The 15,772-nt window shown below is 36.5% G+C and overlaps 2 protein-coding genes across 2 annotated transcripts; one reads left to right on the top strand and one right to left on the bottom strand.

The window, feature by feature from the left end:
• Positions 1 to 2,195: 2,195 nt before the first annotated feature.
• LOC121238137 lies at positions 2,196 to 2,717 on the bottom strand. Its single transcript, XM_041134980.1, has one exon. The coding sequence runs from the start codon at positions 2,715 to 2,717 to the stop codon at positions 2,196 to 2,198; it is 522 nt and encodes a 173-aa protein (XP_040990914.1).
• Positions 2,718 to 12,839: 10,122 nt separating this feature from the next.
• On the top strand, positions 12,840 to 15,521 carry LOC121239595 (alpha carbonic anhydrase 7-like). The gene is made up of 7 exons (XM_041136870.1): positions 12,840 to 12,973; positions 13,315 to 13,532; positions 13,859 to 14,068; positions 14,157 to 14,324; positions 14,425 to 14,478; positions 15,198 to 15,399; positions 15,430 to 15,521. Exons 1-6 carry the CDS (start codon positions 12,886 to 12,888, stop codon positions 15,279 to 15,281), a joined length of 822 nt encoding a protein of 273 aa, XP_040992804.1. The 5' UTR covers positions 12,840 to 12,885; the 3' UTR covers positions 15,282 to 15,399; positions 15,430 to 15,521.
• The last annotated feature ends 251 nt before the right edge of the window (positions 15,522 to 15,772 follow it).

The raw sequence follows: 15,772 nt of genomic DNA, 5'->3' as shown, positions 1-15,772 counted from the left end.
CCGAGCGAAACCCTAAATGGTTGGAATCCAATTAAAACCCCAAAAGCTTGGTTGAAACCAAAATCCTAAACGGTTTCCCAAATCGTAAAGTTGGCCTTCGAACCCTTTTTAATCCGATTTCTAGCATTGTGTTTAATCAATTGATTAAATCACTTCCACATGTTATTAATTAATAAAATCCTTGTTATGGGATCATTATCCAACCTTTTAAACCTTGAAAATTTGATTAGTCCAAGAAAGTTGGATTTGGGCTTGATAGCATCCCAAATCCTAACCAAACCCCTTTTAAACCCCAAATTGAAGCCCACTTGGTTGAGGCCCACCTTGGCCCATGAATTTGGCCACCTTGGCAAAGCTTCTTGAAGAAGTTTCCTCCCCCACATGGCAGGTCATCCACTGCCCTTGGCTGCACCCAATAGTCCCTTGATGTGAAAGAGAAATCCACCTCATCAACCTCCATACCTCACAGTTGCTGCGGGCAGTCCTTGCCCCTCACTATTCTCCACTTTATGTCACATAGCCACCTCCAATCAAGGGTCATTCAAGTCTATAATTTCCCCCTCCAAAAGTCTAAAGTCGTGCAAGACACATTTCACTCCCTTTCATCACTTTTTCACCCCTTCTTCAAGAGAAACTCAAAAGAGCTCTCTCAGGCAGATTTCTGGGTCTATTTGTGTGGAGCTTTTTGACCCTTTTTATGTATTTTCACACGATGACTCCTTCAAAAAAATTATTTTTCTTTGAGTTTGGTTTCCTTGCATATCTTATTAGTCTCATTACATGTTCATTTGATCGGTCCAAAATATTTTTAACCATGTAAAGGTCATTCGGGGGGTGAAACTGGAGAGTATGTCATGTTTTGGAAATTTTGACCAAGCTAATGGGCATATCTTGGTCCGAAAATGTAATGGAATGTTGTTAGCATGTGTTTAAGAATGTTCATTGTGGTTTTATTGCATGATTAAAGTTTTAGATGATAGATTTCCTTAGATCTAGAAACTTGAAAACTGGAAGTAGAAAAACAATTTTTGTTTCGAGAAAGTATGAATCTTTCGTTGTTTAATCTTACTCCAAAGGCTTTGATATTTTTATATGATGATATTAAGCCTCATATATACATGTTAGGATGTTATTTTGAAGATATTTAATATTAGTTTTAAAGATATGATTTTTCTATGCAAGAGAATTTCGGTTGGGCCTAAGATTTGATGTTTGTGGGTTAGATCCATGTTTTATTGAGTTTTAGCCATGTGATTTTAATTTTGATGGGTGGATCTTCTTTAGGACACATTTTTAAACCATGTGATGTTTTAGTTTGAAGATCACATATCTTTAAGGGTCAAAGTTAGTTGAGAAAGACGTTTATGTTTTTAGACTAAGTGTAAAACCAAAAACTCCAAGCATTATTTTGTTATTTTTGGTGACCTTTGTTTGATCATTTAAAACATGGTTGATCTTAGGATGATGTTATGAATATGTTAGAAGTAAGATTTGATTTTGTTGGAATTATTGGAGATGTTTTGAATAAGATCAAAATTTGTGATTCTAGGGTTTATTTGCAGTTAAAAAGTTTAGATCTTTTTAGTAAAAGGTTTTGTGTTGATAATTTGTAAGTTCTTGTTGGATGTTTTAAGTATGTTTTTAAACTTAGGATAGGAAAATCTTTGTTGCAAAAATTTGGTTTGATCATGAGTTTTGAAATTAGAAGAAGTGAGACAAAAATCAAGCGAAAAATCCTGTGGATGTTTCGGCCATAGTGTGTTTTCCATAGTTGTGATTTGTTTTAAGTTTTTCTCACTTGATATTTGAGTTTAGGACAAAATTTACATGAGGAATGTAAATTTTAGAAATTTTTGAGTTAGAATGTGAAATCCTTAAATTCAGAGTAGAATGGTCATTTTCTCACATGTAGAGAGTTAAATGGTAATTTTACTCAAAGTCAACTTGTTTTCATGCATGTTATTGTTAGTGATTAAATTTCTAATTTTTAGAATCACTATTTTTAGTTCATCATGTTTCGCGCTTTATTCTCGTAGAACGCAATAATTGAGATAAGTTAGCTCCTAACTTACTATCAGTTTACTATGTATGTGTGATCGGTAAAGAAACTATAATTTATGTTCGTATGTTGTTATATATGCCATGTCGTGCCATGTCATTACATGTTTAGCTGCTACACCATCTGCCACGTATTGCTATAAGTTGCAAGTATATGCAGTAACGGCAGGCAATACCTTGGTCATCGTCTTCACGGGCGATAGAGGTGTCGCCTCATGGATGGTTAATACGGGTCGGTTGAAACGAGGTCCCAGACCCCTCGTCGGAGCTTCCTCCCTTCTTTTGTCTTGGGAACTCTTCTCCTGCTTCTCGTAGGCCTTAGCGTTAGCTGGGGCCCTTGCCTTCCTTTCCGCTCGCTGCAGCTCCTTCTTTCTTGGCTCTGTTAGGGCCTGAAGAGTGTCCTTAGCATTGATGAAGTTGTCGGCCTGATCGATGAACTCCCGCAGCGTCACAGGAGTTCTCCTTGTCAGCTCAACCATGAACTGGGATTGTGGCCAGACCCCTCCAAGAAGCGTCGCCAGGGATATCTTCTCGTCCAAGTCGTCAATAGTCATGCACTCCTTGTTGAACCAAGACAGGTAGGCCTTCAGGCTTTCCTCATCTCCCTGTTTAATTGTGAGGAGGTACGTTGTTGGGTGCCACCTTCTCTGACTCGACATGAACTAGGTCAGAAATAGTCAGTCCAGCTCACCAAAACCGTCTACAGATCCGGGCACTAGAGACCCAAACCATACTCGCCAAAACTGTCTACAGATCTTGGCACAAGAGACCCAAACCATACTCGTGCTGGCCCCTTCAGGGTCAGCAGGAACGCCCTACCTGCCACCTTTCTCAGGAAGCCATGCAATGTCATGTGAGCCTTGAAGGTTTCCAGGTGCTCAAGGGGGTCCATCCCTCTATCATACATCTCCATCGTTGGGAACCTAAACTTTGGTGGTAAGGGCACGGCCATCACCTCCTTCATGTAGGGTAGACCAGTTTTCATGAGCAGTTGGTACACCAACAACGACGTGCCCCCCTTCCTTGCAATCTCTTCGTACTTTCCGTTGAGATTGCAGAGCTCGTCCTGCATGTGCTTCCTCTCCTCCTCCCTATTTGCTCTAGTTTCCATGTTCTGGGACCCCCCATGTGCTCGCTATCGGTGGGCTCCACCTCCTCATCATGTCCTCATTGAGGCTTTCAGAGCACCTCATTCTCTTTGCAAAGCATGTGCACCTCTTCGATCAGCTTCGTTACCAATTCCTCCATATTTTCAGCCTTGCCTCCATAGCTTTCTCTGTGTCTCTTTTGATGTTCGGAAAGGGTTGTCGCAAGCATATGAAGTACACACAAGATCTATAACGATCCCAAAGACGGCGCCAATGTTAAGTACACACAAGATGTTCGGAAAGGGTTGTTGTTAGGACCTACGCCTTTGGGATAGGTCCCAGCTACTCAGGTCTTCAAAATTGGCCCTGCAAAAATAGAGAAGAAGGTAGCTGGGAGAGGGTGGCCTTGGGACTGGGGTGTCTCCGATGCCAAATTCTGTAAAGTGTATTGGAAATTTGTAAATAAGTGAGAGAGTATAGGGATCAGAGAGAGTTTCTCGTATCTGAGAGTTGCTATTTATACCAGGAGTCTGGGGGGACAGCTCATGTCTGCCCCCATGGAGTTTGTTTTCTTCATACTTTTCCTTTTATCAGAGTCCTTTAATGCGGCGTGGCTCTGCGACGACATCACTAATGTGGCGCGTAGCTTAGGTAGTAGTATCATTAATTCAGCATAGTTCTCCAATTTGCCTCACTCTGCAAGCATCCTTGGTGGTCTGTCGATGTTTTCCATGTTAGAGGATGTCCCCCTTACTTTTCGCCCATTACACGAATAGGCACTCAAGGGATGAGCACCGATTGGGGGGTTTCTAGGTCGGCAAGTCTCATCCCCTTGCAATATGCTATTTCGTGGAGGTTATGTCCAGGGGAGTCTACCCGTGGGCCGGGTCGAAAAGTCTACTTGTTTTGGGTAGGGCCTTGCTTCTTGTTTCCTTAGTTGCCCTTCTCAAGCCCGCTAAGATAGAGGGGAGAAAAACCCCATACAGTTACCCCGCTAATTCTTTTCGGACTCGTATGATGAGAATTATGTTTAATCTTAAATCTACCTTCACGTCGAGGCCAGGACCCCTCTGCTGATGTGTGCATGGCTCCAAAGTTTAGGGTGATTCCTCCTTTCTTGGCTATCCCAATACCGTTTCCCTTCACAATCACGTTGCATCATGGTGCGTACTTTTCGAGATTCAAAGTGTCTCATACCTCTTCCTTCATACTTATGGTTTAATTTTCTTTCACTGTACTGTAATCCTCTTGTCATCCTTTTTCTCCTAACTCTTCCTTATTTTTTATACTCCTTTCTCCTTTCTCTGCTACATTCTACTTCTTCTTCAATGGCCTAGATAAATCTACTCAACCCATGGCTTTCGGTGGGGGAAACGCACAAAAGGTTGGCGATGCCGGGCCATCCTTCTTGGGCAACGTTTGGCGTTCAAATGTCCAAGCTGTGATGTTGGCATCTCTAGCCCATACTTGCCAGGTGCCTAAGTCATTGATCTTCGAGGAGCCTAGTCCACACAAGGGTGTTGTCGATGTCGAGGGCTACTCTTCCCGTGTTGCCCTCTTTCCTTCTTTGTTTTCACGTGGCCTAAGGCTTCCTTTTCCTCTCCTCATCTGCGATTTGCTGGATCGACTCGGTCTAGCCTTGTCCTAGCTTCAGCTGAAAGCTTGGAGGCTTCTAATTTGCTGCAGTATTATCTGGCGATGTGCCTTGCTGGAGTCAAACTTGGAGCAGGCTTACCTCACCAATCATGAGTTCCTCCTCACTCACAAGAAGGGAAATGCTTGTAGCTTCGAGGTGATGCATGCCTTCGTTAATTTGGAATCACGATACCGCAAGGTGAAGGACTGGTCACTGAAGGTATTTTTGGTGTCTAGCCATGGATGAGAGTTCCCAGTTGGTTAGGTGAACTGTGGGGAGTTTCAGATTCAAAGTGACTAGGGAAATGGTTCCTGAGGATAAGGTGGTGCATCCGATGGCACCCCTCGTTGAGTCGCGGCGTATCGCCATTGTTGAGGAGTGGGTGAAGAAGAACCCTAACAGCGTCTTCTCGGAAGCCTTTTTTTTCGAGGAGAGCCTAAGGGTTTCTTTGCCTCCCCTCAGTCATGTTCCTTTTGACAATAGGGTAAATGTTGCCTGGCCTCATGTCACTACTGCCCGAAAGCACCCTTTGGACCCTTCTCCATCAGGCAATGGGAAGAAATCGCACTTGGAGGAGGCTGGGGTTGATAGCGGGCCCCTTTCTAGAGCCTCAATTTCTAAAGGGCGAGCGTCAGCATGAGAGAGTGATCTGTGTAGAGAAAGAGAGATCCGAGGGAGGAAGAGAATTGGGAGAGGGAAAGTGGAAAAATAGAAAGGGCATCTATGAAGGAGGGTCATGTGGAGAAGAAAAGAGAGGGAGAATCTAAGGAAGGGAAACAGAAAAGGGAGAGAGAGAAGTGAGGGTTAGGCGTGTCAGGTGAGAAAAGAAATCAGACCTGACGGAGGGGAGGTGAGAAGTATTTTCAGTCAGAGTATGGGTGTATAGAGCTTAGGCGTTGGTTTCTCTTGCACACCAGGAGACACCTGGCATTCTCTTCTAACGAATCCAACAGTGCAATTCTTTTTGTCTAAAAAAGATCTTAAGCACATATAAAAATTTCCAAATAGTTTTGGGTTCTCTTTAAGAATCACAAATTGACTTAACTCTCTTAAATGAAAATTTTGACTAATAAAATCCATAATATTCATGTATTTCAGTAATTCGAAATTGTTAGGAGTTTCTCCCAATATTGGGCTACTAAAACTAATCAAATCACCCGCTAAACCTTAATCGGGCCAAAATTAAAATTTTGGGCCTATGGGCCTAACTACAATTCCAAGTCAACCTTAATAATTATAAATTCATAGGCTCGCCCAATGTTGCACATTAAAACTAATTTAGGCCCAATAAAATTATCCATCATTCATCTCTAACATTTCGGGTTGGGGTGTTACACATTGACCCAACCACCATCATATTCAATAAACCCGTAGCCCTCTCTAGCATCATCCTTAACCCCAGTTCTCAACACCCCACTTGTGCCCTTATTAATTCCATCCCCAAGTGCCCCTCCACCACCTTGGCATCCCATGATCACGCGTTCCAAGAACTACATCACCAAATCCAAATACTAACATGATGGTTCTATCCGTTACCCGGTTCCTAAAGCCAAATATGCAACCTTTGAGACCTCTGTTATTAAACCAAACTGCTACTCCTTGATGGACAAGTCACCTGAATGGCATGATGCAATGAACAAGGATTTCGATGCCTTGTTGAAAAATGGAAGTTGGACCTTGGTTTTTTGCCGATGCCACCCACAATATTGTTGGATCAAATGAGTATTTCAGATTACATGAAAGGCAAATGGAGAAAAAGAAAGGTATAAAGCTCGGATCACCTGAAGGGGCTTCTAGCAATAATAAAGGATCGATAACTCAAAATCCTACAGTCCGACTGTAAAACCGACCGGGATATGCACACTTCTTTCTATTGATTTTTCTAATGTTGGCCAATTCAGAAAAAAGATGTTTGAAATTCTTTTTTGCATGGCTCCTTATCTGAAGAAGCATTTATGATACAGCCTCCCAATTAGCGATGAAAACGAAAAAATGAAAGAATCGGTTGAACTGAGAACTAATACAGTAGATTTGGTCTATTTCGTAACCAAAACTAGTTTTTATGTTTTGAAAACCAGTTTAGACCAAACCGAACCGAAATATATATTTTTTAATTTTTATATTATATATAAAATATAATATATATAATTAGAAATTATAGATATATATATTATTTTCTAATTAATATAACATGAAATTTTAATCTTATGATTCATATCTTTTAAGCTTATAACATAAGAATAATATAACATAAAATTAATATTATAAATGTTAATATAATATTTGATGTTATATGATAGAAGATAAAATGAATCTTATAAAATTTCATATAACATATAAATTTTTATTTTTTAATTGAAGCATTTGTATTTTTAAGGGGAAAAAAAAGGGGAGTAGAAATTGGATTTTTCAATTTTCCAAATTAATAGTTTTCCATCCTTGAATCGAGATTGGAGTTGGACAATTCAAAAACTGAATCACACCTGTAAATCGAACTAAACCAAAATGTTATCGAAACCATCGAAAGTTTTGGTTTGGGTGATAAATCAGTCTGTATCAGTTGTTAGATTTTCAAAATCAATTTATATTAGTTTGGTTCTCAAATGTCTAAAACTAGACCTAACTAGACTAGTTACGCCCTTACTCCCAATTAGTCGGCCTTGACTTTCATTGCTCTTGGTCTAACTATTCTTTATTTATTCATATTCTATGTGGTTTGACTATATATGTCTTTATGAAACTTGGGGTTTTGAGCGGATGCCTGCATCTGGCTTGCTCGGCCCCCTCATCAAGTTGATGAGACTCGCCCGCCCGCACTAAGCAAGTAGGCGAGGATCGAGTATGCATTCTTACCCACCCACTCACATATTTGTATATACAATTTTTTATATACAGTTTAGGATGTTTAAAACTCCCTAAACGGCTTTGTTTTGCACCATTTTGCACTCACTATATAAACAAAAAATCCTTGATTTTTCTTCACAATACCTAACATTTTCTCAACCTAATCTCTCTTCCCTTTCTCCCTCTTCTGGCAAATTTCATCGTTGCCCTCTTTAGGCAACACACTTATATCTTTTCAGCCACAAATGTCAGATCTGAAAGGTTTGGTGGTGACAAGTCTGGTGATCTGGCGTGTGTGTTGAGATGAGTTGCTGAAAGGGGTGTGATGCGTGAGGACCACACATAGATGTGGGCAGTGCAGGTGATTTTCGCAAAACCACCAATTTCCTCTGAACGATTTTTTACCTGTGAATCTGTTTGGTCCGTGTGTTTTTTTAGGAGTTACCAGAAAATTGTAGATCTATTTTTTTTTCTGCCTTGAAGAGGGCAAAATAAAACTAAGTAAAATAAACCTTGATAGAAGGAGAGGGAGGAGGAGGAGGAAGCCAATGCCTTCTCTCCCTCTGGTGTCATATCATTCACCATTCGATCAACAACATTCCTAATATGGAAACAGTTGATATGGAAAGGAGCGTGACTGATATGGATGCCGAGAGTGTAGCAAAGAAATTGCAGGCTGATTTATCTCCCTCTTAATGACAGTCATAGGACTGATTATAGTGCAGATTTTACTCCTTGTAATTTGCTAAGTCTTACCATATATAGAATACACAGTTGTCCATTACTATGTATAGCTATAGCTTATACAGTTTCTGTATACAGTCTTTTAATATAAATACAATACTATTCCCAAAAAAACTGAGCCTATCGCAGCCGCATATAGCCAAGTACAAGAAAATGAACTCTTATGACACTAAAAACATTCATTGCACAAAATAAACGCTTCAATTTTTTCTCAGCCACTCAATAAAATATATTCAAGTTCAAATCGGTTTCACGGATCAATATAATTTAGATCAGATCAGTCAAAATAATAATCATTTCTATTTGATCCGAATTAAATACTATATGCTTTGATTTTGTCAATTTAATTTTTTTACTCAATGTTTTTTGCTATATCAATGGACTATATATGTATGTTTTCATCCTAACATTATGGGTACGTAAAACATTTATTGAAAATGTGATTTGACGAGCTAGAAAGAAACAGAACTATTTACAATAATGCTATATCAATAAGGAGAACTGATAAGAATAGAATTACAATTTGACATAATTTTATGTGATATATTAAATTTAATTTATAGTAAAAATAATTTTACGATATTATATACAATAATAAATCACGTTAATTTATAAATTTCTTTTTATTAAATTGTTTTATGATTAAAATATTTCTTGAAAAACTTAACCTATGTACTATATATAACATATTATATAGCTACGAGAAAATTACTCTTCCTACCCTACAAAGAAAACATGCATTACGCAAAAAAGGCTTCAGTTTCTTCTCGGCCACTCATTAAAATTTTTTATTCAACTTTGAAATTTGGAATGAACCTTATTTTGCCAACTCATCCATGCATAACACGCGTTTAAGAAATGAGTTCCACGTCCTTTATTTTGTGCGCAAACATGGCATTTTCTATTTATCTAAAGAAAAATGTTTTTCTGTCCTGTCAAGTCACCTCCCACTTTCATACTTCATATATTTTAATTTTTTTCTTTATTTAATAGTTAAAGAAGTGATCATTAATATATTGATTTTGTTTTATAATTTTTAAAAATATTTAAAAATAATAAAATAATATGAATAAAAAAAATGAATTTAATCTAACGATAACTTGCAGCTGGCTACGGCAAAGTAACACCACTTTTTTCTAAAACTTCCAGTACTACAACTTCCAATATGGCTTCTTGCTTCGGCATCTAGAAAACAGTCGGGGCTTGCTTTTCATCATCTGGTTTGTCAAATTATGAATAAATGGTTCAACTCGTACTTTCGTCAAGTTTTGGTGAACTGATTTGTTTTAATTTTAAGATGCCAGCTTAATTTGGTTGTTTCTTAAAGCAATTTCATGAGTAGTACTGTTTATGATGTTATTATTATTTAATTAAAATCTAACAACATCATCACGATGCTGAGGCCAATTTTATAATCACCAAACGTCCTGAGAATTCTTCATAATCTGTATGAAACAATATTGTATAATATGCATTAGAAAAATAATGGTCATGGTACGATTTTCATGTGATGCATTAATGGTGAAATGAAAATAATAATAATATTTTTATAACTTATTTTACTATGAATCAAAATAAAGAAAAATATCACTTTAATAAATATTAAAGCATTTTTTATCAAAATTTTGCGTAACCACCATCTATTTAAAACAGAGTTGTAAAAAAGAGAAATGTTGTTAATTCAATGGACAGAGGTCTCGTTTTAGATAATGAGATGAGATGATATGATTTGTGAATAATAGTGAAATGGTTTGAGTTAATATGTTTTATGCAGTTTTAAGACTTGAAAGAGAAAAAGTTGAATAAAAATAATATAAAGTTAAAATATTATAATAATATAATTTTTTTTTTTGTTTTGGAATTAGAAAAAATTGAATTGTTTTTGCATTTTGTTTGGAAATTTGAGAAACTTGTAATGATTAAATGAAAAATTTTAAAATTTGAAATTAAAAGTGTTCATATTTATGAAGTTTAGATATTGAAATGAAATGAAATGAATTGTGAATACTTTACTATGCAACCCAAGCTAGCCTGAGAGAGACAAAAGATCGACCAATGCCAATAAGTAGTTTGACTATAAGAGCCTACGTTCGCCTTAATGCTATATTTTTATAAAAAATTCTTCTTTTCAGTCATACGTACTATTCACTATCCCACACCCTATATTTTATGAAAAACACTCTCACATCTTATGAAAAACAAAACTGTAAGTATGGGGTGTGAGAATGAATAGTGGCAAAATTCCTCTATTAATTTTATTACTACGAATGAATTGAATACAAAGCATGCATGTCCCTATCTACTAAAAAAGGGTAAAAATCCATAAAATAATTGTGATAAATATAATGAAATTATAAAAGTTATATCCTTAATAATTAAATTAAATTATTGATTTGATTTTATCGTTATAGGGATGTATTCCATTACATAAGCCATATGTAATGAAAGGCCTAAAACAAAACTAATCAATAATTATACATGTACTGTTATCAAATGACTAAAAGTCAATTTGCCCACCAAGATATACAGAAATGTTGATCGTTTGGGGCCAGTTGTTGGAGACTTAAAAGGTGTATATAGATCCATAAAATTTCAACCGGCCACTAGTTTCTTTTAAAGGAAAATAATTTGGCCATAAAGAAAATATATAAAAATAATCTTATAAATTGACGTGATTTAATGTGATTGTTCAAATTATAAAATTACTTTACTATAAAATAGATATAATAAATCAGACAAAACCATATCAATTTATAGAATTATTTTTATATAATTAATTCTTGTATGACTGTAGCTCTCCTCTTCTTTTTAATCCTCCTCATGGAAAGTTATTTTTCCAAATTATTAATTGAACGTGAAACTCGCACCCCACCATTATGCAGTATTGGATGAAAATAAAATGAAGAATAATTCCGTGAATTAATATAAAATATATTTTTCTCCGTTTTCACCCTGAAGAGTCAAACATTAGATCACCATCAAAAAGATTTCAAAGCATTTGAGGAGGTCCCTACTTCAAACGTCAGAGTTTACTTCAGCCATTTTCCAACCACTCTCCAACATTTCTGCTTTTGGGTCAAGCATTGCATCATCGTCATGGGGAAGATTTTAACAAGGATTTGCGCTGGGCTGGGGGTCTTGCTTCAAACATCAGCGTATACGTATCTTGATCAACGACTTGATCTTCTCTAGTTGTTAAGAGCTTTTAGCGTGTAAATTTACACAACAAATTTACACAACAAAATAGTGTGAACTTTTGACTACCCACCATATATAATCAAATTTTACTACTTTTATGTTTGGATCGAGAAGAATCATTCCCCAGCTTGCTCCCTGTGTGGTCATTGGAATTGAATTCTTGGCCTGTGCTCTACTTTATCTGAAATTTGTATGTGAACACTAAAATGGGTTCCTTGCACATGCGAGAGAAAAATATTGGTTACACATGCATGTGCAGTTCTGTACCCAACAATTAATGCATAACGTGCTATTCGAGTATGTGGGTCATTTAATTACTTGACATATAATCAAAATAAATTTGGGTTAAAAATATTCCCGCTATTAAACCGTCGTCTATGTAGAAACATTTATAATATCAATCGTCAGATAACGAGTATTTGTGACGGGTTATTTGTAACGATAATGATCATTTGTGACGAAAACAGATTCATTTTAATAAGAAATAATCATTTTCTTGTTTTGAGTTGGCAAGAAAACCATTAATAAGTAGAGCAAGCACATGAAGTATATAATCAAATTGGGCGCCAGAAGTTTGGATTTCAAAGTTCGAGTTCATAATTTTACTCAAATACCATGTTAATTCCGACTTATTTTAAAAAAGAAATAAAGCTAATTATCTAATTAACTATATATATTTTAAAAAATGGCAATGTAGTATTATCATAGGCATAATTATTTGAGATTTGTCTTCTAGAACTTATTGGAGGGATGCAAAACTAATTCCATTATTACTGGACATGGAAGAGCTTTGAAACATAAACTTCAAATATATATTCGTAACTTGAAGAAACGAATTCAAGCTTGAAGTTCTACAAAACATAATGGAGACAGATAATACTGATCTAGATGTTTCTCAAAACCAGTCATGCATCCACATCAATGAAATGAGTTCAATAATATTGTTTAAAATTGGAGTTGAAACACTTTTTGTCCTCGATCTGTCTGCTTTTGGTTCATTTTTTTGACTCCGAGCCACATGCTTCGGTAGATAGCCAAATGAAAGTTTTCCTTCGGATTTATTTCAGAAAGTACTTGGTTTCACATTAGCTTTATTTCTTTCGCCTAGACTCAGCTTCTTACACCAAGCCGACCTAACTGACTAATTTTGGAAGAACGAATTAAGCTGATCAAGTACATCCCAAAAGTACACAGATCCATCAAATCTTTCAATGCGCGTGGAAATATTCGGTTCCACGTGTATATATATGCCCATCCCGAGTGCTCAAACCTCTGCAACACATATCGCAAAATCGTGGAAATTCCAAGATCGAAAAGATGAAGCTTGTAACCCAGTTCTTGTTTTGCTGTTTCTTCATTGTTCTCGTTTTGCATTCATCCCGGCCTGCAACATCTCAAGAAGTTGGTAAGCCAAATTCCAAAGCTTGTCATGTATTGAAATCCTTATTTTGTTTCCATCAAACGATCGAACATGTATGGACACGACATGCAAAACACAATATATAGACGCATGCAGGACGCTAATTCCAAACACTTTCTTCAAGGCGTTTCTGTAGTTCTGTCTTGTTTTCTTCAGTAATCTTACATTATAGAACTTAGATTTTCATCAGTCTTATAATCATTATTCTTTCACTTTCTTTTAACAATCTGTCTTTACCATGTTTTCGTAAATCTGTAAAGTAAAGGTGCTGACGTGCTGTCATAACATAAATGTATTCATTCCGGCCCCTTTCCTTAATGGTGCAGATGATGAACGAGAATTTGACTACAGTGAGAAAAGTGGAAAGGGACCGTCTCAATGGGGAGAGATTCACCCTGAATGGAGCCTGTGCAGAGATGGATCAATGCAATCTCCTATTGATTTGCTGAACGAAAGGGTGGAAATAGTTTCCCATTTAGGGAGACTTAATCGGAATTACCGTCCCTCTAATGCCACTCTAAAAAATCGAGGCCATGACATGAAGGTAAGCAAAAGATCATCAAGAGGGAATTATTGAAGAGAAATTAACGAAATAAATAATGGGAATCCAATAGAGTGCGATTCCATATAATAGACCAACTAGAAGACAAAGCGATATAGTAATATTTTTTTCCATATATTATAATAATTATCACAAAAGAACAAACAATGCAAGCTGGAGCTAGCTGTTGGGTTTGGTGAGATTTTCTGGTAAAGGGCATGCGCAAGGCTTAAGATATCTGCAAATTATTTTTCCTTCCTTTAATTTCATGATTTCTTTGAAGTAAGTAACCATTCTTCTTCTTGATTAATTAATGTTTGTGAATGCAGCTGGAATGGGTAGGCGGCGCAGGATATATTGAAATAAATGGTACCCAATATGTACTCCGGCAAAGCCATTGGCACTCACCCTCTGAACACACTATCAATGGCCGGACGTTTGATCTAGAGGTGCACATGGTCCATGAGAGTTCCGATGGAAAAGTTGCAGTGGTTGGAATTATGTATACGATTGGACGCCCTGATTCTTTCTTGTCATTGGTAAATAAAAATCAAAGACTCTCTCTCTCTCTCTCTCTCTCTCTCTCTCTCTCTTCTAATGGCATGTGTTGTGTATGTCTGCGTACAGATGAGGCATCACTTGTCAGCCGTTGCCAGTAGCAGAGAAGACGTGACAGCGGTCGGAATCGTCGACCCAAAGAACATAAAGATAGGCAGTAGAAAGTATTACAGATATATTGGGTCCCTTACAATTCCCCCTTGTACTCAAAATGTTGTATGGACCATCGTGAGAAAGGTATGTAATTTGTTCCTGTTTTTTGCCAACTCTTGTATTGTTATTAAAGATGTAAATATTTGCCGGCCTAATTCTGATGATCAAGCTAACTCATGATCAGGTGAGGACTGTTACACGAGAACAAGTTAGGTTGCTCCGCGTGGCCGTTCATGATGTGAGTATATCCACTCACACACTCGATTATTCCTTTATATATCAACGAAAAATCTTATTGCAATCAACTTCGTGCACCAATATTGATATATAATATATATGTTTAATAAAATAATATGAATTAAAGACGAAAATAATTTTCATGATATAGGAGATTTTCTTCTTCTCTCAAAATTTTTTTTTTTCATTTTTTTTTAAATTAAAAAAATCATCGGACGCGATATAATACACGAACTCGCTTGTATCTAGCAAAACCCATATATCAAATATGTACATATCACATCCAAAGTTTCAATTTCTTTACGAGGGGACGGGTATTTCTCAATGAGAAGTGTTACATACTCAAAGATATTTTTTATAAAAGTAAACTAAAAAATTAAAATAGTTTCATGTTTTACTTCAAAATAAAATTTAATTTTATAATTGAACATATCACATCAAGTCGTGCATGCCAGTCGGTAATTTAAAATGCAAATTCGAAAAAATAAGGATAATATTCCTTCTAAAAAACACAGCATTTTATTCTGTAGAAAGGGCTAATTGATTAACCCAAAGGGTAGACAAAAGCCTGGTAGAACTGATCTTACATTTAAAAACTCTATTCTAATACATCAATTTATAATCCGTCCAAAGTGTTCGAATGCAACAAATTAAATTCAAGAGGGCATTGTATATGTTCTGTAGTAATTAAAGATGGTCGTTGTTCCTTATTTTTTGCAGGATTCAGAAACAAATGCAAGACCACTACAACCAATAAATAGGCGCTCAGTGCGTCTTTATAGACCAAGTGAATTTGAAGATTAAATTCTTATCTTTTACAGCTCGAATGCAACCATCAACCTATGAAATGGCGTGTTGGTTTCCTTTGTTATACATTGTTTATGGTGTTGATGGAACATAGGATAGAATTGAGGCTTAGAACGTGGGACGGATTACAATTTTCATGATGCAGTAAATTGAGGATTAGAACTTGGGACGGATTACAATATACATAATGTATTAAATTTATTTCCTTTGTTATACATTGTTTATTCTTTGAGAGCATTTATATGAGTAAATTTACCACTTAGAGGATTATCTCTATATACATCTACCTTCCATGATCAAGATAAGCGTGCTTTCAAATGCTTGAAACTCTTCTATCATATATATCACTACAAGAAAATGAGGCTTTTGCCGCCAAAAAAATCTTAGGCAAGCGTTTATTCGACGTAATAGACCATTAGTTACTGTAGTCGCATTTTTGTAGTGGCGGAATCGAAGTTTGCCATAAGAAATACCTTTTGCGGCGAATT

The sequence above is a fragment of the Juglans microcarpa x Juglans regia genome, chromosome 7D (genome assembly GCF_004785595.1).
Source record: "Juglans microcarpa x Juglans regia isolate MS1-56 chromosome 7D, Jm3101_v1.0, whole genome shotgun sequence".
NCBI lineage: Eukaryota > Viridiplantae > Streptophyta > Magnoliopsida > Fagales > Juglandaceae > Juglans > Juglans microcarpa x Juglans regia.
This window is presented reverse-complemented; position numbering and strand designations above follow the sequence as displayed.